General features: G+C 47.4%; 2 protein-coding genes across 3 annotated transcripts; one reads left to right on the top strand and one right to left on the bottom strand.

The window, feature by feature from the left end:
* Positions 1-127: 127 nt before the first annotated feature.
* Positions 128-4,481, top strand: fkrp (fukutin related protein). Its single transcript, XM_061217762.1, has 2 exons — positions 128-247; positions 1,088-4,481. Exon 2 carries the CDS (start codon positions 1,733-1,735, stop codon positions 3,332-3,334), a length of 1,602 nt encoding a protein of 533 aa, XP_061073746.1. The 5' UTR covers positions 128-247; positions 1,088-1,732; the 3' UTR covers positions 3,335-4,481.
* Positions 4,482-7,582: 3,101 nt separating this feature from the next.
* Positions 7,583-23,670, bottom strand: slc1a5 (solute carrier family 1 member 5). 2 transcript variants are annotated; one of them, XM_061216615.1, is made up of 9 exons: positions 22,976-23,112; positions 18,225-18,445; positions 15,013-15,055; positions 14,384-14,467; positions 13,693-13,859; positions 12,924-13,157; positions 12,279-12,473; positions 11,179-11,313; positions 7,583-10,753 (listed from the first exon to the last, which is right to left on the bottom strand). In XM_061216615.1, exons 4-9 carry the CDS (start codon positions 14,426-14,428, stop codon positions 10,516-10,518), a joined length of 1,014 nt encoding a protein of 337 aa, XP_061072599.1. In that variant the 5' UTR covers positions 14,429-14,467; positions 15,013-15,055; positions 18,225-18,445; positions 22,976-23,112; the 3' UTR covers positions 7,583-10,515. The 2 variants fall into 2 exon arrangements, with proteins under 2 accessions (XP_061072599.1, XP_061072598.1); XM_061216614.1 differs by lacking the exon at positions 18,225-18,445 and having other exon boundaries at positions 22,976-23,670.
* Between the last annotated feature and the right edge of the window lie 1,756 nt (positions 23,671-25,426).

Below are 25,426 nucleotides of genomic sequence, written 5' to 3'. Positions count from 1 at the left end.
GAGTGGCTGCCAAATAGTGATCTTTCCTAAGCAAATATACTACAGCGAATGCAGGGATGTGTTACCAGCTGTAACCAGGGCGGTAGCTTCCTGCCACATTGTGATCTCACGCGTTTCCTGTGTTCATTTCCGAAGCGGCCAGGCTGGGATAAAAAATTGCGGACTGCGCCTTTGGACAAAAATAGAAAGAAACCGAGAGGATATTTGAGAGGAAAGAGTGTTTTTTTTCCCTGACTGCTGCGTCAACGTATGTTGTTTTATGCATATCTATGTCGCAATGATGATAACAAGTGTCCCTGTGAATTAATTGGTAGCTCCCCATTTTGTAGTTAACTGTCCTGTTATAGCATAACATTGCTACCTGGCTAGCAGGCGAGCCATATATCTGCATGCAAACAGCAGTATTATCCTTCTAGTCAGCTTGCAAGACTCAAAACGGGATTTGATTAATCTTTAAAATCAACAGTGCATGGGTTCTTGTTTGTTCGAAGCGTAGGTATACAGATCCAAAGGCATCTGTCGGAAACGTCAGATCCTTGTTGCATATGTTGCTTTAAAATATCTGCTTTCATTTGACAACACATGCCTATCTCCGATATTTTACTGTCAGAAAGGTGAGAGACAGCAATGGACGAGTTGCCAAAAAATGACAGGGACGCCCCAAAACACTGACATGCAACTCGAGCAACATCTATTTTGTGCGCATGTAATGCTTTTTAAATGGAAGGGGTAAACAGAAAAAAAGCATAGAAAACTACACATTTTGTCATGTATGCCAGATACTCACATGACGCATTTGATGTCTGATTTGCATGCATTTGCAATGGATTTTTAGGTGAGCTTATTTCATTTAAATTACTGTTCAAACTGTTGCCAGACAACAGCCCATAGAACCTACAGTTCTCACAGACTGTCTCCCATAACCCCATTTGCACTCGAGTCGAGGTGTGTGTGTGTGGACACTTTAACCTGTTGTAGTGCTTACCAATCTTACTCCGGTTTGAAGAGGCCAGCGAGACAGAGCATCAGCTGTTGCTACAACACAACCTGCCTCTTTTCACTGTTCCTTCTTATCTTCTCCCATCAGATCCAGCCTCCGTGACTGTATCGCCTTATGCAGATGGGGTCCTGAGCTGTCCAGTCACCCTGCCGGGTGCCCACTTCGTTGCCCAATGGACAAGGTGCACAAAACCTTGGCACCCACACTGGCAGCACATCCTCCGGGCCAGGAGTAGACGCTGGAAGTGGCGGAAGCCCTGACACGGCACTCCGTTTACCATGCGGTGTTCAGGGAACGGCAGAGGGTTTCGGAGCATTGCAGGGAGGGTCGGAGAGAGGTGCGGAGCTGCTCTTTCTCACTGATAGCGCCACCCGAGGTTTGCACGTGCTGCTGGAAACCTCAACCAAGACTTTCTGGCCTGATGTCTGTCTTACACTCTCCTCAGTACACAAACTACTGCTGAAAAGTGCCCCGCAAAAGCTGGGATAAGCAAAGACCCAAACTTGAGATACCCTCAAGCCAACAGAAGCCCTGTGTTTAGCAGAGTCGACAGTAGCCCTGTGTTTGGCAGTAGCCCTGTGTTTGTAGGGCCGACAGTTGCCCTGTGTTTAGCAGAGTCGTCAGTAGCCCAGTGTTTGGCAGTAGCCCTGTGTTTGTAGGGCCGACAGTAGCCCTGTGTTTAGCAGAGTCGACAGTAGCCCAGTGTTTGGCAGTAGCACTGTGTTCAGCACGATGCGGGTGAGTTTCTGCCAGGGCCTCCTGACTGGGGCCATCGCTCTAAACCTGCTGATCCTGTACTATGTCTCCCGCGCCCAGCAGCAGATGATGGAGAAGCGGCGGGAGCCGGGAAAAGGCTCCCTGAAGAAGGCGGCTCTCCCCGTGTCGGGGCTAGGGGGCGCCGTGGGGCTGGGGGGCGGGGCTGCGGGAGGGCCCGGGGGCGGGGCCGGCACGGGCGGTGGGCGCAGCCCGCGGGTGACGGTGCTGGTGCGGGACTTCGAGGACTTTGAGAACTACGTGGGCGAGGTGGCGCGCTCCTTCCTGCGCCAGCGAGCCGACCTGCCCTTCCTGGCGGTGGCCGACGCCCCGCCCTACCCTCCGCTGGCGCTGCCCGACGGGGCGCGGCTCCTGGTGCTGGCGCCCAGCCCCGAGCAGCCCCCGCAGGCGCACCGGCCCGAGTTCCAGGTGCAGACGGAGTTCGTGCTGCTGGTGCCGGACGGCGTGGAGCTGGAGCAGGCGCGGCAGCTGGAGAGGCTGATCCGGGAGCTGGAGGGCGAGGGCGGGGGGCCCGTGCGGCTGGTGGCCGCCCCGGTGCTGGCCCGCTCGGCCGTGCAGTGCCTGCACCTGCGCGTCAGCCTGCGCGAGTGGACCGCCACCTACGCCCCGGCCGCCTCGGGGAGCAGCGGAAGCGTCTGCAGCGCCCTGCGGGGGGACGCCGTGCTGCTGGTCCGCTCCGAGGACCTCTTCAACCTCTCGGCCCCGCTGGCCCGGCCCCTGCTGGCCTCCCTCTTCATCCAGACCTCGCTGCGCGGCTGGAAGGTCAAGCTCCTGGAGGGCCCGGCCTTCCCCGCCAGCCGCCGGCCCCTGTTCAGCTCGGCCCACAACCAGTGGAAGGCCGACTCGCGTCTCCGCGACAACACCGCGCGGCTCATGCGCGACTTCGGCGTCAAGCGCCTCCTGCACCCGGACGGGAAGGAGCAGTGGTTCGGCTGCGGCAAGGAGACGCCCCGCTGCTTCGGCACGGTGCGGGACGACACCCCCGAGTACCTGTACCTGGACCGCTGGACCCCGCCCTGTTGCCTGCGCGCGCTCCGCGAGACCGCCAAGTACGTCATCAACATCCTGGAGAGCTCGGGCGTGCGCTACTGGCTGGAGGGGGGCACCCTGCTTGGCGCGGCCCGCCACCAGGACATCATCCCCTGGGACTACGACGTGGACCTGGGCATCTACCTGGAGGACGTGCCCAACTGCGACTACCTGAAGAACCTGGACGCCGGCTCGCTGGTGGACGCCAACGGCTACGTGTGGGAGCGGGCGGTGGAGGGCGACTTCTACCGCGTGCAGTACAGCGAGGCCAACCACCTGCACGTGGACCTGTGGCCCTTCTACCCCCGCAACGGCGTCATGACCAAGGACACCTGGACCGAGCACAAGCAGGACGTGGAGTTCCCCGAGCACTTCCTGCAGCCCCTGGTGCCCATGCCCTTCGCCGGCGTCACCGCCTACGCCCCCAACAACCACCGCGCCTTCCTGGAGCTCAAGTTCGGCGAGGGCGTCGTGGAGAACCCGCAGTACCCCAACCCTGCCAGAAAGAGGCTGGATAGGAGCCGGCTGTGAGCTGTGAGCCTAGCTCCAGGTCAATATCAGCCTGTGTGGGACAGCCTCATAATGCCCTGACTGATATGAAAAAAAAAATGAAAAAAAAAAAAACATGTTATTTATTGGATTTAAGTGTCTCCTGTCCACAGACTTATATCTGAAGTCAGTCTGGTCTCATGAAAATGTGTAAACTGTGCTTCCCGAAAAGCCACAGAATGGTCAGCACAGAGCAGGGTGGACTCGTGACAGATATGACGCAGTGCCTATTTCCATCTGTCACTGCTACCTAGAGCCCACGTATCTTCTTGTGTGAAGTACACTTCCACTACGATTAACTGCAGCAATGCTGGGTTTCTAACTGTATGGAAACCCCAAAACAGGCACACTCATTTCAGTTCAGGTGGAATCTTTTAAGGAATGGGATTGTCCTAATGAGACCTAAAATAGAAATTTCAGAACAAATTGGAGGTAGGGACTTGAATTGGCCTGAATTCCAGCAACATTTATTCTTGACTTTGACACACATCTTTTTATTCACACACACATACACACGCACACACTCACTCAAAGTTTGGCAAGTTAAATTTACCAAAATGTTTTTTTTTTTTTTTAAATGGACAATCACCTTAATTTATAGTTGAGGGACTTCAGAAGTTAAAGACAAATCCAGACCTATGCTTGACTTTCTGCCTGTCTTGACTATTTGTCTTCCTGTGCTATATGTGGGTTTTCTGTACACTTGAACAAAATCAAAATGTCTGAACACTAATAGACAGGTCTAGTTAGCTCACTTTGTTAATGTGAAACTTGAAACTTGTGTTACTACTGAGAGACAGTGCAGACTGTGTGTGTGTGTGCGCGTGTGTGTGTGTGTGTATGCTGCACAGTTTCACTTTATATTTTTTTATGTTGCACAATACAGTATGTCATCAAGTGTAAATTTTACAGTGAATCAGAAGCACGACTGAAATGTATTTGTGGACATTGCTTTCATCTTTTCAAAGAGGAAAGAGTGAGGAAAGGAATGAAGAAACCTTCTATCTTTCCTTCATTTTGTGGTAGCATGTCTGATGACTTGTGTTTTATCATTGTGTAAAAAGAAGATATGATATAAAACATTTTTTAAGAAGGCTATGATCAAAATAAAACATTGGAAGTGCCGCTACATGCCCATGTTTTTTCAGTGCTGTTACACATGAATTCAGAGTGTGTGTGTGTGTGTGTGTGTGTGTGAGTGTGAGTGTGTGTGTGTGTGAGTGTGTGTGTGTGTGAGTGTGAGTGTGTGTGTGTGTGTGTGTGTGTGTGAGTGAGTGCGTGTCCAGTTTGTTAAAGCCAGCTGATCTGAATGACACAGAGTCAAACACATGCACCCAAGCCATGAGTTGCACTCTAATGGTGCATTCAGGCCTTTGTACAAACTCCACTGCCACTCCGTCACACTGGTGTGGGGATTATCATTGAATTGTACAAGGAAATGAGACAAATCCACTCACCGCTCCACCCTGTATATGCTGTTTTGTGGAAACACTGCACCATTTTTCTATGGGAACTGAAATGTAGACACAGCTGGACCATTATAGAGGAGAGCAGTTCATCTCCACAAAGTGAATAACAGTGAGAATAATAATTCTCATTTTTTTATAAACTAGAAGGGCAGCTAACTGCATTTCCTGGTGTCACATGAAGAATTGACAAAGGAACTATTATCTTTAGGTTCCTTAACGGGAGACAAGTGGGCATTGATTTCGGCTTTGCATTTTTTCACCCTGTTAATTAGGACTTCTGAAGATATTTCAGGTTGAGCTCTGTCAGCAGATCTCATGTAAAATGAGGGATATATGTGCCACTGTTGATTTCTTGCTGGATGTGTAGTTTGGGCCAGGAGGCCCGGGACTGACACTCCCCCAGACGCTCACAACTCCGGTGATTACCAGAGGTATTGCAATTTATTAAAGGGGCAATTCACCCAAAAATTAAATTAAAGTATGTTTCCACTTCCACATGGTCCAGAGAGGTCCGTTATATCATGGTCAACTGTGTCTAATAAAGTTGTCAAATCTAGAAAATGTGTTGCTTCTCAGCTAAACAATATGGATGGATAGATAGATACTGTATGTGGAAATTTTGGGTGAACTGCCCCACTGCCTGTGGTCCCAAAAAACAAATTTCCATTTGAATGGATTTTCCAAAGAAAAGTCTATTCAAAACTATGCAGTTTACCCTGGCGAAATAATACTACAGCACCTTTAAATTCTACCAATTACTCTCTGTGGACAGTTGCACAGAATAGTTTTTTTATTCGTATTCACCCCTTTGTGTTTACCCAGTGTGCATGCTCTGGTGCCAAAAAGCCCCAAACTCAAACATGGTAGTCTCTATGAACTGGTTCATGTGCCATTCAGCAGCTCCCATAGGAGTCCATGGAAGTGGTAAGCAGCTGTCTCCAGTACTTGTATATCTCCATGGTTTGGGGATGCAAGGAATAGCTTGCTAGGTTGTGTCGATGAAGCAGAAAGTATTTGGGTGTTCAAGACCAGGCCTGAATCAGCACTGAATACCCCCCAAAATCAGATGGCAGACTGAAGAGTCTATATTGAATGAATGGCGTGTTACCATCATTAAAGCTTCTCATAACTTGGATTATGAACAGATTCTGGATAAACGGATATACTGCTTGTAATTCGCCAACTTGGCCGTTCGGTGGCAGTAGAATTTCAAAAATGTTAAATCGCGGTCCTCAAATTAGTGAATTCAACAAAGTCAATGACCCAGTGTAAAACCGGCCATAAACACTATCGTGGCCCCCTAAATCCCTCCTTTAGTATCAACATTTTGAACAAGGAGCCAATACTTTACCATCTTCTTTGTTTTAGTTTTTCTTCATTAAAAGGCTGAGCTTAAAAAGACAAACACGTCTCTGCCGGTCCCTCGTCTTCTTCGATGGTGTTGATTAGCAAGTATTAACAAACGTGCAGATACTATACCGCCACCTAATGTGCTGGAGTGTGGATGCAAGATGATCGGTTGTACAAAATAAGAAATAATTTATAAGAAAATAAGAACGTATGCACCTCAGTCCATTCTTTTCCTCACGCTGCCCCACCATGATGTGAGCAATTTGGGAGAGGAATGTGATGTGCCTGTGTCTACTTTTGGTGCTGTTGACCTCATGTGTTGCAGTTCTGTTCAGTGCTGACTAAAAGGGCCATCCAATATGCTGCGATACCAGCCTTTTGACATTTCCCTACACTGTTCTCAGAAGGAGAGGGACCATTGTACACTGGTACACTGGCCTTGGTCAATCTCACTGATGCGTTTAAAGTCCGTTGTACTTGTTGTGCAGGTTTTGGGGATTTTTGGCAATGTAACCTGTGGTATTCATTGGCATTGACTATGAAATCAAACCTGAAGTGCTAGGCACAGCCTGCTGTTAATTATTCATTAGAATGGTGTTCTTACGTCCAGGATGTTTTGGCTTTGGATCGATACTTGGGTGCAGTTACACAGGGTATGCCATGCATCGCTCAGCTGCCTTGTGCTGTGGACTTATCCTAAAGTTACAGTAATCACAGGTGCTTAATATACAGTACTGGGCAGAAGTCTTAGGCACCCTAGACTTTATTATATATATATTTATTTTTGTGTGTGTGTTAGTATAAAAGAACACATTTGAGATTTCCAAATATTCATTTTACATTTTCCAAATTCATTTTACAGGGACATTTTTGTATTTCATTTAAACATATTACTGTAAGCAATTGACTACTTTTTACATAAAAACTTGATCAAGGCTGTCTGAGATCAGAAGCAAGGAGCCAACCAAAGTCTGCAGAAGAACTGTGGCAAGTTCTCCAACATGCTTGGAACAACCTCCCTGCTGATTGTCTTATAGAATTGCAGGATAGCGTTGGCTATCTCAGAGGAGTGATGCAGTTTTAATTCCAAAGGGCGGTCACAAAAAATACTGATTTGATTCAGTTTTTAACTATTCTGCCAAATTACTCAACTGTAATGTAAAATGTATTGTATGTTTATTTAGCACCTTTCATTTCATTATTTTTTGAAATAATCTTATCTGTATAGAATGTTATACAGGTGCTTAAGACTTTTACACAGTACTGTAAAATCATTTACATGTAATCATTTTTGAAAAAAGAAAGAACCCTTTAATTCCAAACTCTTGCTAATCTTTGGTTATTTGGGTGATTTATACCTTACGTAGGAATCTATGAAGATGATTGTTGATCAGTCAAAAAAGAAACAAAGTACAATAAAAAGGTTTTTATTCTACAGCCAGCATACAGTTGCGCATTGGGCCCCGGTTGTGACGTTCTCGCGTTGTCACGGCAACAACACTCCTTCGGGAGAAGGGAGCTACAGCAGAGGTTTGCAGACGTGTCGTCAAATGAACAGGAATAACGGGTTCGACGCACGTTAGAGAAACTTTCAGTTCTACACAGCACACATGGTTGTTACGGACATGCGCGCCTGACAATGGTTTCAAAGAAAATAAATGAAAACCGTTAGTGTTCAGTAGAGCAGAGTTACAAACTTCAGATTTTTTTGTAAACATTATTGTATCTAGCCTGTAGACACTAGCGGCTGCCAACCACCAAGGATCCGGGTCTTTGGAAAGCATAAAAGTGAAATGATAATGATGTTGATTCAGCAGGGCTTTAAATCATAAAGATGAATACACTTGAGCACGCATATATACACACGCACGCACGCACACACACGCACACACACACACACACACACACACACACACACACACACACACACACACACAGAGTAACAGATATGCTACCAGATGCTCCTCCCTCTTGCAGATGGCACAAGGTCAGTAAAGGGAATGTCAGAGCTTCAGCTGAAATATGAGATCCCCGCCATGTTCAAGTGTAAAACGGGCCCGCGTCTTTAGAACGGGCCCGGACACGTACCCTGTGCATAATAACGCACTCACAGAACATAAGAGCATATCCCCACATCATGTGGCACACACGCACACACGCACAGCGAGGTCAGACAGCACAAGCAGAGGGTTATCTGAGCAGCAAAGCATTAGACAAATACACTGGCCAATATAAAAAGCACAGTAAGCACAACACAGTCAGTTATAGCTGAATTTGAAAGAAGCTTTATGAAAAAAATATCCTTGTAGGGACTTGCTGGCTGGTGTGCCGACCATTCCATTGTGTCAGGTGACATACCTGAAGGTAACCAATGGCAACGGGACAAGAAAGGGCAGCACGTATCCCCTGCAAAGGTCACGAGAGGCCATGTCCCAGGTCATGTGATGAGGGCTACATCCTCGACACAACAGAATGCCAGCTAGTTTAAGGACTGGGTGTAGCATGGTGGCTTGATTAGCTACAATGACATAAGGCAGCCTAAAACAATCATCAAACAGCCACCAAGACTATCAGGTAAAACAGTAATATATGATTTGAGCAAGATTATCTTCTAAATGAATCATTCTCACGTGGGAATAGTTCAGGCCCTTCAATTTATGCCTATGCAAGACTTGTGCAAGCGTTTGCCTCCATCTTAATGCCCTCTTCCTCTGAAACCATGAGCAGGCATTATCAAATCTGGCCCTGATTTTCTCTTCTCTGAGAAAATTAACTTCACAATGAGTGCTCCTGACTTCACACCCAGGTAAAGAAGGGAGGGTGGAAAGGCAGCAGTTCTCAGCCCTGGAGGCTCGTGATTTGATTATCCCCGCCCTAGCATTTTCAAGAAGTCAATATGCTTTCATTTTTGCACACGCCATGCACGTTTACAATAACCACGTAGCACAACATTACTGACAAAATACAGCATAAATTCAAATTCATATAGGACCGATAGTCTGAAGGTCTGGTCTTGCCTGTGTGATCCAGGCTAACATTGGTAAGACCACTAAATTGGTAAGGTACTAACTAACGGAAAAAAATGATCCTAATCCTCCATATATGGCTTTCAGCCAGAAATCAGAGCTCAGAGGTACGCGTGCACTTTCACCTCAAGGTCATCTGGTCATCTCTGTAACAGTCAACTGATTGGTCAGCATCTCATCCAATGAGCTAGCTTGTCGTCTCTAGTGGCCCTGCCATTTCACTCTCCGTTCTCAAGTCACGCGTCACAGTTCAAGAGCACTGCCCGACTGGCCCACTCAGGCCGGGAGAAGAGCGGGCGCCAGAACCGTGTTTAAAACCCAACACAGAAATGCTACAGAAACCGATACACACGCTACTTTACAGCTGCATTTTGACAAGTGTACCTACGGTAACCAAACCCAAAGGCTAGTGATGTCAGAACAATATGCGTTGCTAGGACCTCTCAGCCATGTAGACTGTAGATAGTGGTTTTCTTTGCTGTAGTGGATGGATTTCATATTGGGATCATGTAGGAGACACAAGGGTTTGTGAAAGTAGTTTCCCAACACGGTGGGATGGCTTCTGCAAAAACGTCCTGCAGAACATGAGCTGGCCAGCTATCTCCAACTTGTGTTTTTTTTTTCTATCCTTTTTTTCGTACCATGTTACTCAGAACTAATAAATATTGATATTGAAAAAATAGAACAGTAGATCTTATTCCCCGCCCATCTTCCAGCTATCTTTAACGTGTTTTTTTTGTTTGCGTCGTTCGTGTTGTGTCGTTTGTGGACACAGCTGAATGTCAGTTAATTACCAGAAACTTGGTGCTACACCTCCAAAGAGCCCAGGGCAAATGAATTTGCGAAGAAAACCAAAGTCAACAATGGCATATTCTGCCTCAACAGTCCCTCACCGTGTGAGGACGTAACTCAAGTGGGTTGAACCTCTGAGATTGCTCTGGACTATTGTTAGGTGTATAGAAGTAGCTGATACAGCTAGATGATAACGCAAGAAATACTTTGGTGGAGAATTTTCCCGCAAGGTGCCAGACCTTGTCTCTTTGGTGAGATTTAAAGTCTGAGAGACCGGACAGAGAATGACTAAAGACGAGGTCCATATCTTTAAAAGGAACAAAAGTACCTTGAAGTAGAGGTGTAGAGAGATTCCGTACTGGCAACTAATAAATATTGATACTTAAAAAAATAGAACAGTAGATCTTATTCCCCGGCCTCCTTCCATACTTCCAAACCCCCCACCTCCCCAGTATAAGTGTCCATACAGACAGAGCCGAGAGCACAGGAGCGGGAGTTTTCATGATGTGGCGATCCTCCTCGCCCCCTACATGATCGACTCCTCGTCACTGCGCCGAGGCTTTGCCAGGGCGTCCCCGTCCTCCAGCTCCTTCCTGGTCTTGGGCATCAGTGGTGAGCCCTCCTCGGCGGGCGGGGTGTCGCCCGTCTTGACCTCGCTGAGCTCCGTCCCCTCCTCCTTCTTGGCGGTGCGGTCGACGAAGAACTGCAGCAGCCCCGCCCCGAAGGCATCGCCCTCCACGTTGATGATGGTGCAGGTGCGGTCGCTGCGGTGAGAGAGGGAGAGACACGGGGGAGAGTCAAATACAGAGCATCGCACATACACACACACACACAGACACTCAGAGACACACACACACGCACAGACACACACGCACACATGCACACACGCACACACGCATACACGCACACACGCACAGACACACACAGACAGACATGGACACGCATGCACACACACGCACAGACACACATGGACACAGACGCACAGACACACACGCACAGACACATTCACAGACATACACATACACACATGCGATTGTACAGGGGCACATATAGACACGGACACAAATGCACACAGACTCACACGGACACATGTACACACGGATATTGATTCCCTCCCCCTTAAACACACCAGCCAATCCCCTGCCAGTCTGCCGAACCCCTCACGCCAAACACCTCCCCTTTTACTCACACAAGCCAATCCACAGCGAGGATAAGAGAGATGTCATTGGTGGGCAGGCCCACTGCCTCCAGGATGATGGCCAGAGTGAGCACGCCCCCTGCAGGGATCCCTGCTGCTCCCACACTGGACGCTGTAGCTGTCACTCTGCCAGGGAAGGGCGGGACATGGTCAGCACACAGATCACATGATTCACCTTCTCTCAACATGTTCATGTCCTAACAAAGTGCCTTGTGTTCAGCATGCTGTAAATCCCTTTAAGGTTGTACACAGTGGGTCTAATCATGTCACATGAATAAGATTTATTACAGAGGAAAGTACATTTCATGCCGAAGGCAGAGGCTAATCTCCGCACCGACACTCGCGTTCATATGCATATTTTATATTCAGATTCAAAATGATAATCCTGGCAGTTCTTTGTAACAGCAATGAGTCGGTTATGTAAATTCCGACCTGGGGGCTTTTTTAGAGAAAGAGTTTGGGTATTGGCATGGAGACTAGTGTGTGGTCTTCCTGAGTCATGCGCATAGCACGGGAGGGTATAAATACGTGCTCATGACTGAGCCCAAGGTATTACACCAGCGGCCCACAGTCCCAGCCCGGGAGAGCCACAGGGTCAGCCCAGTCACAGCCCAGTCACAGCCCAGTCACAGCCCAGTCACACCCGAGAGCCCAGCTGAGCTGCAGTGCCCTCCTGAGACCCTCCTCAATTTTACATTTGTTTGACAAAATACAAATGTCAAAAATATGGCTCAGGCAGTAAGAGCAGTCGTCTGGCAGTCGGAGGGTTGCCGGTTCGATCCCCCGCCCGGGCTGTGTCGAAGTGTCCCTGAGCAAGACACCGAACCCCCAAATGCTCCTGACGAGCTGGTCGGCGCCTTGCGTGGCAGCCAATCGCCGACGGTGTGTGAGTGTGTGTATGAATGGGTGAATGGAGAAGCATCTATTGTACAGCGCTTTGGATAAAGCCGCTATATAAATGCCTGCCATTTACCATTCACATGTCGCAGTGAAAATATTCTGTACGGTTTTACGTTAAGAGAAACGCCACGGCCTGCTCTGAGAGGCCAGCAGCTGGCGGAGCGGCACGGCGGTGTCCGCGGGCGACTCACAGGATGGTGATGACCTGGATGAAGTTGAGCGAGTGGTCGTTGAGCTGGGCGATGAACACGGCGGCCACGCACTGGAAGAGGGCTGCTCCGTCCATGTTGACGGTGGCGCCGATGGGCAGGATGAAGCGGCTGATGTGCTTGGAGACGCCGTTGTTCTCCTCCACGCACTTCATCATCAGGGGCAGAGTGGCCGAGCTGCGGGGGGGGGGAGGAGACACAGTGTGAGGAGGAGGAGACCCGGTCTGAGGAGGAGGAGACGCGGTGTGAGAAGGAGGAGGAGGAGGAGGAGGAAGAGATGTGGTGTGAGGAGGAGGAGGAGATGTGGTGTGAGGAGGAGGAGGAGGAGGAGGAGGAGGAGACGCGGTCTGAGGAGGAGGAGATGGGGTGTGAGGAGGAGGAGGAGGAGGAGGAGATGTGGTGTGAGGAGGAGGAGGAGGAGGAGATGTGGTGTGAGGAGGAGGAGATGTGGTGTGAGGAGGAGGAGGAGGAGATGTGGTTTGAGGAGGAGGAGGAGATGTGGTTTGAGGAGGAGGAGGAGGAGATGTGGTTTGAGGAGGAGGAGGAGATGTGGTGTGAGTAAGGTAAGAGGGGAGCAGTAGAGGAGGCCTGTATTCGGGACAGGACTCCAGAGGCAGAGCTCCGTACCTGGAGGACGTGCCGAAGGCGGTGGCTAGGGCGGTGACCAGGCCCATCAGGAAGGTGTAGGGGTTCTTGCGCGTGATGATGAAGTAGATGAAGGGCAGGACCAGCAGGCCGTGCACGGCGTGGCCAATCACGCAGCAGGCGATGTACTTCCCCAGGCTGGCGAACAGCGTGGCCACGTTCTCCATCTCCACGATCTTCGCCGCCACCAGGAACATGATGCCCAGGGGGGCGTACCTGCGGGGGGAGGGGAGAGGGCAGCCCGTGAGCGGGGTGGAGGAGTAACAGGCTTCCTCTTTCTGAATCCACACACACACACTCATATTCCCACACACACACACACACACACTCAACACACACACTCTCATTACCACACACACACACTCACACACACACACACACACACTCTCATTACCACACACACACACTCACACACACACTCTCATTACCACACACACACACACACTCATATTCCCACACACACACACACACACACTCACACACACTCCCACACACAGACACTCAACACACACTCCCACACACACACACACTCGACACACACTCACAGTCACACTCTCTCTCATACCTACATGCCCGCACGTGTGCTTACACACGTATGTTCACGCTTAGGGCGATGGGCTGTGGGAGGATAAAGAGGAACAGCTAGACACTAACATCAGACCCATCCCTTCGAGACGAAGTCAACATGGTGCAAGCAGATGGGCTTGGCCTTCATCATACACATCCAGCCACAGAAGGAAGAAGCGCTCACCACATGATCCAGCTCACCAGCACCATGGTGGCCTCATTGAAGGAGTTGAAGAACTTGATGAGGATCTCGCCCTCCTCCCCGAGCTTCCTCAGAGCCACGCCGAACACGATGGCGAACACCACCAGGCCCAGGATGTTCATCCCGTCCACATCGTTCCCAAAAGGGACCTGCAGGGGGCGCAAGCAGGTCGGTCTGACTGCAACAACCTCCATTCCCCCCCCCCCCGACCGTTGACCACTGCTACGCCACTACCAGCCTGGCTGACACTTAATTTCCATTTCGGATGGAGATTCAAATGCAAACTCAATTTTGAATTTGTATTTGAATTTCAAGGCTTCACTCTGACCCTGCCTGATACAGCAGCATTGCTCTGGCTTATATGTGAGTAGCACTGCTCTAGTCATGGTGTATATATAACGACAGCTTCCAGTGCAGCAGCATATATTCAGTCAGACATGCGCTGGGCAAAGACCAGGATGGGGCTCAATGACATCTCAATCCTATCAGTTCAGTAAATGCCATAACATGCCATTAAAAGTTTTCAATTACTGAATTCAATTACAATGAAGTTCCTGAATTGACTGAATCCAATTACTCACATTGTGGTAAATACCAACTTTTACACACAGATACGGAGGCAGACTGGTAGCCTTGACATTGACACTCTTTCAGTATACACCTCCACCCTTACCTTCTCCACGGAGAATATCGTCTCATTGCCCATGCCATCCGTCATGTTCTTCTCCACTTTCACCAGTTTATAGCTGGTGGAGTACTGCAAGAGAAAACATTCATTCACCATCAGCATTCGCAATCGCTCACCGATCCCCTCCCTCTCACCACCTGCCGATGCTTCGAAGGGAAGCTTTTTCTGAAATGTTTATTTTCCAAAAATTCCATGTCAGTGTTCTAGATCTCTAAAACCTTTGTTTACCAGTGCCGATTGTTGCATCAGCAATAGCATGTTCAGTTCATTTATGTTTAGGAAATGGCTACACTGACGGTGATTTTAAAAAATGCCTACACACATAATTTAAGCATTTAATCCAAATAAGCCCAACTGAATAAAGCGTGACAGTGCTCCTTTGAGTTGATATCAGACACACAAGCTAATCGTTACTTTGAATAAACTCAGCTGAAGAGGTCATTGTCTGCATGTCATCTGCATGGGCGTGATGCTCAACTCTTCTAATGCCGCAATAGTGAAATCATCTTCCTCTATTTCTTCACACAAATGCAGTCAGACCATCCCGAGTATGCCGCTTGTGCATTTGGAGTAAAACCAGAAAGACTCGATCCTTGACAGGAAAAGTGACTCACCGACTGGAATGCAGAGGACACCAGGTTGGAGGGGAAAACGTTCCTGCGGAAAGAAGGGGAGACGTTGAGGGCCTTGGTGAACATTTCCAAGCAGACGGTGACTTAAGCATTACTTCTTACACTCCTTTCCCCTACAGCTCATTCAGAACATTACTGTACTTTCAGGGTACGTTTGGGAAATTTGAAGAGAAATGTACCTCCTTATTTCATCACCACCTGTAATGAAATGAATGTAACTTTATTTCTGAGAGAGTGGATCAGTGCGTTGGGGTGTAAGACACCCTTAATCCCATACCTTTACACTCTATCTATTCATAGAGCTGGATTTTGTGGGAAACCAACTTATAACTTCTTTTCTTCCTTTTATCCTTTCATACCCCGCTTAACCTATACTGACACAGCCTAATTGTTGAGAGTACGGCCATCATACTAAATATTATCAATCCCCACAAAATTTGGCGAAACATGCCCATTTCAAGACAAAAGCAGTAAGAGGTTAATAACAATACCCTGAGTAGCAAGGTAGCAAACATGGAGGCTGCCTCAAACGACACGAGCATCTTCGAAAAGAATACAACAGTCAGTTGTACATATCAGTGGACCACTGCTGAACCTGCAGCCTGTGGACTGTGCCACACTGGCTTATGGTACGTACCAGCATCCACCCCCCTTTCTATAGCTTCAGTCATACTCTCTCACGAGCAGCTGAAGTCACGAGATCCGTCATGTGGACTGAGCTCGGACATTTTAGCCAGATTTATCCTTCAGTCTCCCAATCCCGCCACTCACTTTCTGTTTGTTAACAGGCTTACTTGCCCCAAATCCGCTCTCTATTAGCCCAAAATGCCTTTTTGCCTTTTAATAAATCCCAAATGCTCAGACTGTCCTGTGGAGACAGGTTGGCGCTGCCTGCCCCCCCACCCCCAGCCCCCTACAGATGGATTTGGAGTAATGGGGGATTAACGTGTCGGGAGCAGACTGTGTTCATCCAGTTCAGTGTTTCCTCGTGCGCTCAGTTCATTTCCTCTGACCCAAATACAAGACACGCTCGCGCACAAACCGGAAGCAGACTACCGCCCTCGTTAAAACCGGGAAGGAAAGGAGACAAGCGGGAAAATGGGATACGTAGATAACAGTCACGCACGAGCGCCAGCCACACAGAGCGCCAGCCAGACAGAGCTCCAGCCACACAGAGCGCCAGCCACACAGAGCGCCAGACACACAGAGCGCCAGACACACAGAGCTCCAGCCACACAGAGCACCAGACACACAGAGCTCCAGACACACACAGCGCCAGCCACACAGAGCTCCAGACACACAGAGCGCCAGCCACACAGAGCTCCAGACACACACAGAGCTCCAGACACACAGAGCGCCAGCCACACAGAGCTCCAGACACACACAGAGCACCAGACACACAGAGCGCCAGCCACACACAGCGCCAGCCACACAGAGCTCCAGACACACAGAGCGCCAGACACACAGGGCGCCAGACACACAGAGCGCCAGCCACACAGAGCGCGGAGATGTGCGGCGATGCGGCAGCTATCGGCCTGAGCAAACGCACCCAGCCCTAATCTGCTCCCTGTGTGTTTGCTTATCCTGCCTGCCAAACACGAACGCCCGGGTCTGCTGGGCTGAAGGTCACCCCGTATCCGGGATGCTGGGACGCACTGGCCTCCGTTACCTACCCCTCCCCCCCCAGGCCCTAGGGAGAGTCTCAGCCAAAGTGACCCTGAGACATAGAGGTGTAGCCTGTTAGCATGAGAGAGTGTGCATAGTATGTATGTATGGGGGTATAGAGTGGGTGAAGCCTATTGACATGGGAAGGAGGGTGTGCATAGTCTGTGTGTATGGGGATATAGTGTGGGTGTAGCCTGTTGGCATTGGTCATAGACTGGGTTCTGTTTCTAAGAGATAGTGATAGACAAGTGATAGACATTGCTGTGAGTTTATCCTTCAGGTTTTATGGTTATGTGAAAACAATACATTCGGTTCCCATGGTTCAACATTGCGCAACGCTGTCGAACACGATGGGAATATTATGTTTCAGCGTCAGATGTGTACATGCTGCGGAAGTTGTTTTTACAGGAACCCTATGCAGCTACAAATCCAGAGGATTTGGGTGGCACCCGGTGGAACCTCCTCTGTGAATGTTGCGTAACCTGTGCAACCACACGCAGGCCCACCTGCGCTTCGTTTTAGCATAACCACAGAACGGCCTAAAATGAACCCCAAGTAGAGACACACCTGTCTGAGCTGAGCTCAACCCAATGCACAAGACCCATGTACCATGTGAGACCATGGACTCATGGAGTTAATCTTCCATGAGGAAATAAGACTTGGTTATTTATGGGAAAACTTTTATTGCCTACCTGACATACCGGAGTGCAATTTATTTGTCACAAATTCAAAGCCGCCAAACCCTCTGGTGGCAGATTCCAAGGACTTTTACGGCTCTGTCACTCGATCTCACCCCTGTGTGCAGGGGTCAGGACAAGCGCAAAATGAACAGCAGAAATGAACTGTTCTGTACTGGAAGGACAGTTGTGGTGAAAGTCGCTTTCAACACAGTTGGGTTTTTCCGGTGAGTGTCCTATTGAGAAAGGCGACCTCCAGTGCGATGACTGGGCTGGTTTGCCCTTGGGAGTGGACGGGCGTTGGGTTAGGAAACGCATCCTGTTCCCGTGTTCTCTCAATGTTTTTCTAACACTGTGAGAATGCCAGCCAGCTGGGTCTAGGCACACAGTGAGCTCAAGAGGTTAAACATCTCAAAAGAGTGTAACATGACACCGCAGTGCAGAGGAGTGTGTGTGTGTGTGAGGCAGCACGTGGCATGAGGCCATGAAAGTGACCTACAAACGTAAAGGCCAACGTGAGGGGCCACGTGCCGCCATAACAACTTTCTCCTGTCGTCGCCAAGGATCTACTCGCGGCTGGATGTCTACAACAGGGCTGTGGAAACGCTGTCCAAAGAGGAAGTTACATTACATTACATTAATGGCATTCGGCAGACGCTCTTATCCAGAGCGACGTACAGTTGATTAGACTAAGCAGGAGACAATCCTCCGCCGGAGCAATGCAGGGTTAAGGGCTCAACGGCTGTGCGGATGTTATTGTGGCTACACCAGGATTAGAACCACCGACCTTGCGTGTCCCAGTTATGCACCTTAACCACTACGCTACAGGCCGCCCCAAGTCAGTCAACTCACGGCGTGACGACGTGAGGCGAAAGATGCCGTCTCAGATCTCGTTCCAGAATCTTCCGCAGGACCGCCAGAACCCTCCACAGGACCGCCAGGACCCTCCACTGAGCCAAGCACCGAGGCTTCTAGGCTTCCATGGACGTGAGTGACACCTGCCCTTGTCCGTTTATCGAGAACGTGGCAACGGTTGCTTCATCTGACCGCGTGGAAGGTCTTTAGCCTTCAACCTGATCGAAGGCGTGAGGCGTGAAGTGAAGACTGTGTGTGAAAGAATGGTCACAGTTCCCCCAATATGATCACCAATCTCATAACACACTATTGAAGACAAATCTCATAACGCACTACAGAAGAAGCTGAATGTAATGAAAATAGGGACCCGTGCCAATAATTCTGGTAAATAAAATGACTACGAATCACTTTCCCTTTACAGTATTAGTTCAAAGGTATACACCCCCCCCCCCCCCCCCCATGCCATTTTGAGTAAGCGCAAGTCTGTGTGAGTGAATCTCTTTCCACGCGCTCGCACTCTGGACCAAAGCCAGGGCGCAGGCCAGGCCCCGAACAATGTCTTGAATGGGGCCATTATAAGAGCCAGGCGTCGGCAGAGAGGGGGGCTTTTAAGGAGTAGAAAGGGAGACACGCGCCACGCTGCTAACGAGCTAACCCATGTCCTGCACACATACACTGCTCGCTGAACCGGCACAGAACTGACTCGGGGAGGGGGGAAGGTCACACTCAAGAGGCCCGTATAAGTCTCTCAGTGTGGGGGTGCTGGTCTGGTCTTTCCACTGCTCATATCTAAGACTTTGTTTGAAAGAAAAAAAAAAAAAAAAAAAACAGGCTAAAGGCCTACACTCTGACTGAGATGATCTATGAATATGAGCCTTTGACCTTTCCTTCATCAATCACAAACATTAACATGTCTGTATGGCATGTGTCAAAAAACTGAGGACCTGGAACAAAATAATATTGGCTGACCCGATAATGCCATCTCCACGGGATGAGATGCTGTGAACCTAGTTAGAGTTCGCTGCTGATTTGGGAAGGGGCCTGTCCAGCACACAGAAAATAAACTAAACAATAAACAAATTTTTGTCCATGCTATTTACCATTTCCTCTTGTTCATGGTGGTTGGGGACAGGCACGTTCTTCAAAAATGACTGGCATTAAAAATACTCCCATGATCAGTCCATGCAATGTGATACTGTAATGGAATAACTGCCGAAATAGAAAAGCTACAGTATGGAGGGAAAAGAGCTAAAACTGGGAACAGTGTCAGCATGTGCACTGCGATGTCTCCATGCTGTGGCCCACGTTCTGTGCCTGGCTGTCGGTTCTGCGGTTCTAAATAACAAGGAACCGCCATAAGCCTCTGATCCCTCCACAATCGCTCACTCTCTCCTCTCCCTCTCTCTGTTCATCCCAATCTCATCACTCTCTAATTATTCTATGTGTTCACTATATTGCCTGCAATTAAATGATCATATTCTAATATAATTACATGTATTTAATTTAATCTCCCTTTCTTTGCCAAGGTGGTGTGTTGATTTATCAAATCAGGCTCGAGGATCCAGCAGGAACCAGTTCTGCTCTGTTCTGTTCTGCCTACTGCAGCTCAAATACCACTTAAAAGGCATCCACTGGCTGTTGGAATCCATGTTAGGTATTAAAACTTGTGCAAAAATCAAGCCTAACCTCCAAGTGTGGCTACATATCAAAATGGTGAAAAGGGAACCAAAGACCATTGATGAGGATGTAAAGGTGTGATGTCTGAATAACAAAGAAGCCCTTTTCAAGCTTTGTGCTAGACAACAATGAGGCATCGCAGGGCATCTTGGGCTCTGTTGTCGCTATGGTAACGAGACACCAAACACATGACAAACATCTGTGAAGTAGGACTGCGTCCGCGACAAAGTTCTAGAGGTGTCTTTTTGGGGGTGCGGTTTGGCTTTCTAAATAACATCAGACTACGCTGGAGAGTAGTAGTAGTAGATCATAGGAGACAACACAAACCACAAAACGAGTCAACGAGGAGCGAACAGTCAGGAAAGGAGACAGCATAGCGGCCCACGGACGAAGGCATCGGGACGAAGACGGAGGTCCTCTAAAACGAGGACAGCGCCTGACAGCTTTGTGCCAACATCTGGGGAAGTCCTCACTGAGTGCTTAATACGCCGAACGCAGAGCGAGTGCCCCTGTCTAAATACGCATCACCCGGGCTAATCAGCAATTACCCATAGGGACAATGCCTCGGCCTCCTCTTCCTTATTGGTTAAAAACTGTCTAGAAGTGATGAAGCCTGTCTGCAGCACTGCCCTGGGGCCTCCACATCGCAAAAACCTCACAATAAAAATAAACCGTAACAAGTATTTTTTTGCCTTATATAAAATCGCATTTCTATTACTTATTGTTGCGAAATAATATTAAAACATTGCCAATGAGTGAGGCAGGGACTCGTTTCAATATCTGCAAGTGGGGTAAGACAATTTCACAAGCAAAATGTAACTTAGCAAGCTAATATTTGAGAGCGGAGAAAAAATAAAGATTAAGACTCATTACAGGACTTAAAACACTTGATATGACGGAGCTTTTTGAAGTCAGTTCCAGCTTGATTTTGGAGGCAGTAGCTTTCCCCTTTACACAGCAAAATGCTCAGTGTAAAATCAACTCTGGTAGTGTACTTTTGAACGGGGTACAAATGTTCCCTTTCGGTGTCACAAACTCTGCAAGAGTTGATTCTCTGAGTATTGAACACTGAGAATTTCACCGCGCTGCGCTGAAGAACGCTTTTGTTAAGGCTTGTCAACTGCTATTGCCAAGCTACACAAAGCTGTATGTCACAACAAGGGCAACAAGGGGTCAGCTGTGTTTGATGTAAGAATAAAAACAAACCCCAACGCGTCAATGTTTACTAAAGCACACCCTAACGCGCTGTACGCTGGAGTGTTTGCTTCTACCGTGGAATTGCTCAACCAAGCACTTAATAGAAACACAGCGATAAAAACCATTTGAAAGTCGGCCATATGCGATAATTTTCTGTTTGAAGATATGCCGCAAACAGACAATTAAGAGATCAGGAAATTGCTGCTGATAAAAAGACTGATAAAAAACTGAATCTGTTCCATCTATGAGAGATAGATAAAATAAATAGTATCCTAAGCTGAACAAAACAGGTGTGGGTCAGCCAAACTAGTCCAAGGTGTCCAAGTAAAGGAGTCCACCACTCCAAGGTTACCTGTGGTTGTGCATTCCCTTTGTAATGACAAATCATGCATATTTTACAAAATCAAGAGTTGACTATCTATTAATAACTGTAGGGTTTATGCATGACATTGCATGACATTGGTGTATCGTCTTCTTGGTGTCAGTGCTAAAATTAGGGAGTTTTTGTCCCTTGTAACGATTGGATACACAATAAATACAATTAATATTGTGGAAATAAAAATACTGATGCCTTTCATACAATTCAGATTCAGACTTTTCCTGGGCATTCAAGGATGGTCAAACTGAATTTTAACGTCACCAGTGGCATCGTGTAATCTGTTCCCTGTTCTCTAAAATAGGTGCCGTCATAAATTCTCAGGAGGAAGTAGAAATTCAGACACATGGTACTTCCCCGCCTTAACCTACGTAAATCGTGTTGATAGGAAACTGGAAACAAACTGAAGCCACAGACAGTACTGTGGTTGAGGGGTGTGATATTTCATCTCACAAGACGGGAGAATGTTCAGGCCGAAGACCGGCCTACTTGAGCGCGAGAATAGAACAGCCACAAGCAAAAGGCTCAAATAAAGAATAAAATAAAAAAAACTTTGTAGGCTGACAATCCACTCAACGAATAATTTGAGAAAAGGCAATCTATAAGGATATATATTTTTCGTGCGTTTTTAATTGGCCTAGATATATTTGGCTAGATATATTTTACTATATAGTATTTACGAACTAAGTTAATGTACTCTCTTTCTTTCAAAGACGGAAGGTTGTCAGAAACGTGGAAGCAGCGTATTATATCTTAAAATATCCTACATACTAATAATAACAATAATCATCAGAAAGTGAACTATCCGTTTTAATAGCGTTAAGTGGGCCGATGGTCTTAGTTAAGTTAAGGCTATATTTTTGACGATTTAAAATGTCGTCGTAAAACTATGTTGTCTAAATAGCCATGTGACGCAAGATTACTTGTGGAGGCGTGAGCACATGCCCGCCTCCAACTGGTAGCTGATGCAACGGCTTACAAGCTTGCAGCACAATGCATGGTATGTGCGTGTTGTAGTTACAATGGGCGTGCGTTGGCCCGGACGGTCACACGTGGTGACAACAGCGTTAGATGGCAAGTACGATCACATTGCTATGGAAGCAACCATGTGAAATGTATTTTATTTATTTTATTTGTTTTATGGGAAATAATCAAACTTTAACATCGACCAGCCTTGGCATCTAACAAAAGTGTCAGCCCACAATGTATAATGAGATAAAAACGTTTTTTTAATCGGTTTTCCTACCGAGCATGAAAGTTTTATCACTGTTCATGTACGTTTATTAAACTACAATGACAATGTTCGTTTAAGTGACCGAGAATGTGCTTGCCTTCGTAAAGATGATATACAGATCAAGTTATGATGCTATGATTAAATAAGTAAGCAACCTTTTACGGCGTCTTAGTTCTCATATCTAACCGCCGCGTGGCACATGTGACAAGCTTAGCTACCCAGTAGCACCTTGATTTAAAAAAGCAGTTTTTGAGGTTTTCTTACCTTATTAGGTCCAAAAAGGAGTCCACCACTTCTTTGGCCTGTGGGACCCCATCGCTGTCCCCCGAGATCAGTGGTTTTGATGTGGACAGGACACCGGGTTGAATGATGAAGGCCATTATGACCCCGATGGATGATGCAATTAAAGTTGTCACTAAAAAGAACAGCATCGCCCAACCGCCCAATTTTCCCAGTGCCTTTGGATCAATGCTGGCCGCTCCGGATACAAGACTGCACACGACCAAAGGGATGATGATCATTTTAAGCAGGCGGATAAGGAGCTCACCGGGGAAGCCGAAATATATAATCTGTGCCTTGTTAAGTGATGCGTTACGCACCCCAAGTCCGATAAATACGCCAATTATTACCCCGGCCACGGTCAAAATTACCAGTAAATTGGCCATGGCGATTCTTTTAATTTTTTTAGCGATTGTCTCCGGGTCACTTGTCTTAGGCTTCGAGAGCCCGTTGGTCTTAGCCGAATTTGGTTCCTCAGGATGCGCATCGCCGTTGGAAGCCTTCAAGTCCTCCTCAATATGTCTTTTTTCAGCCATGGTGATTTCAGTAAAGTAGTTTCAAAACACGTAAATTTGAGTTAAGTTATCGAGATGAGCTTAGATTGCCTAAAGATGTAACTTTCGAAGGAATCTCCCCCGGTATCTTCTGTGTCTGTGTGAGCAGTGCTCCAGTCGTGGGGATTACACCAGTATATGTCACTGTTCGAGGGAGGGCGTGTCCTCTGCTTACGTCAGAGGGCGGTCCGACTGATTCCGTAGTAATTGTTCCGAGAATGGTTTTTTTTAATGTACATTAACCTACGGATGTGTACATAATGTTCCACAGTAGGATGCACGCATTTTTAAAAATAATTAGCTGATATGTCTTTAGAATGTATTATTAACAGCGCCATTTTAGACCAAATGGTTACAATAAACCTTATATATGTACTATATAAGATTATTATTATTATTATTATTATTATTATTATTATTATTATTATTATTATTATTATTATTTACATTATGGGCCATGATTGTTTATTTGCTGTTTGGGTTCAGGTTGACACATCTAATATGAGGTGACCTGAAAATGTGTAAACACAGAATCTGAACCAGCAAAGAAGGAACGGAAAGTGTTTTCCAGTCTTCAGCTGTCATTCATGAACCTATAACCTATAAAATATGAATGAATAAACGATTGGGCTAATTAAATAATAATGAGCAGAACTTGACAAAAACATAAATAAATAAATACAGTGCAATGCAGTGATATCACATTCGTATAAGGGGGTCATTCATCATTCCTCTCTACCGGTTGTCTGGTGAGGAGAGAAGAAAAGGGACATTTTTCTCAGCAAGTCAAATTTTCACGAGCAGCGGTACTGAGGAATTTCAGTATTCCTCCGTGGCTCCCGAGGGGAGGGAGGAGTACGGCAGGGCTTTAAGAAATCACTCCATAAATCGCCCAAAATATACGGCAGATGGGACTGAGGAAATCCACAACACCGTGACAAATCAGTGCCAGGCCTGTTATTCCTAACCGGTCCAGGGAAATATCCTTTCATTCAAAACAGCCCTGTAAATCCTGTCGCCCTAATCTACACAGAATGTAAGTTGTGCTCGCTCCAACTTTCTGAGGGGCCTGGGGCTCGCCCTGGTGCAGCAGGAGGTTTCCGGGAACAGTGACACATCGCTCACTTTCCTGCTTTTCTTAACAGTAGCAACCGTAGCCGGTTGCAACAGCTGACAGCCATTTTCTGCAGATGTGTATTACATGGTATGTCTTTATCCTTAATTCTGAGGATTTAATTCTTCCTTTTTATTTGAAGTTTTAAGATCTGGCCCTACGTTGTTCCGTGACCCTAAACAAGAATGATGTTGTCTCCCCAAAGTGCTCCAACACAAATCACTCGAAAAAAACTTCAATTGTGTGGTGGTGGTTCTCAAACGAAACAACTGCATACTGTTTATGCCAGCACCCGGCTCTGGTACAAGGTCATTCTTTTACTTAGAGATGTAAAATGATGGCCAGATTTCTTTCCCCATATTTCCCACAAAGCTCTATTTGAGGACTCCTGTCCATCCACAGGGTCCTTAGTGTTAAATGTTTAAGCAAAAAACAAAACAAATGGATGTGACAGCAGGCTCACTGGTAGATAAGATAAGAGGTCTGTGTATTTGGAGTAGGGACAGGCTCAGTTTAATATTGCAGTCAGTGTCGGGGTAAGCACTAGAAAATGTATTACAATTAGAGCCTCTTGTTTTTTCTCAGCATGTTCTCTCCTCAGGGCACTGAATTCCATCGCTGGAGACCGAAAACTCATTGTCTCCCATCAAATCCCATAGTACAGCCCACTAAATAATCACTACCAGGTTGTGCCTTTGTATGTGTGTGTGTTTGTGTGCACGCTAAACTGATTGGCAAACAGAAAACGAGGACAGCCAATCACAAGTC

The sequence above is a fragment of the Conger conger genome, chromosome 13, assembly GCF_963514075.1.
Source record: "Conger conger chromosome 13, fConCon1.1, whole genome shotgun sequence".
Classification (NCBI taxonomy): Eukaryota; Metazoa; Chordata; class Actinopteri; order Anguilliformes; family Congridae; genus Conger; species Conger conger.
Note: the sequence above shows the minus strand (reverse complement) of the source record. Positions and strands in the feature narration are given on the sequence as shown.

Coding starts and splice junctions, on each gene's coding strand:
- fkrp (XM_061217762.1), top strand. CDS start 1,733: ATGCGGGTGAGTTTCTGCCAGGGCCTCCTGACTGGGGCCATCGCTCTA.
- slc1a5 (XM_061216614.1), bottom strand. CDS start 23,526: ATGGCTGAAAAAAGACATATTGAGGAGGACTTGAAGGCTTCCAACGGC. Junction 13,860..14,383: donor CGATATTCTCCGTGGAGAAG/GTAAGGGTGGAG, acceptor CGCCCCCTGCAG/GTCCCTTTTGGGAACGATGT. Junction 13,158..13,692: donor CTGGTGAGCTGGATCATGTG/GTGAGCGCTTCT, acceptor CTCCCCCCGCAG/GTACGCCCCCCTGGGCATCA.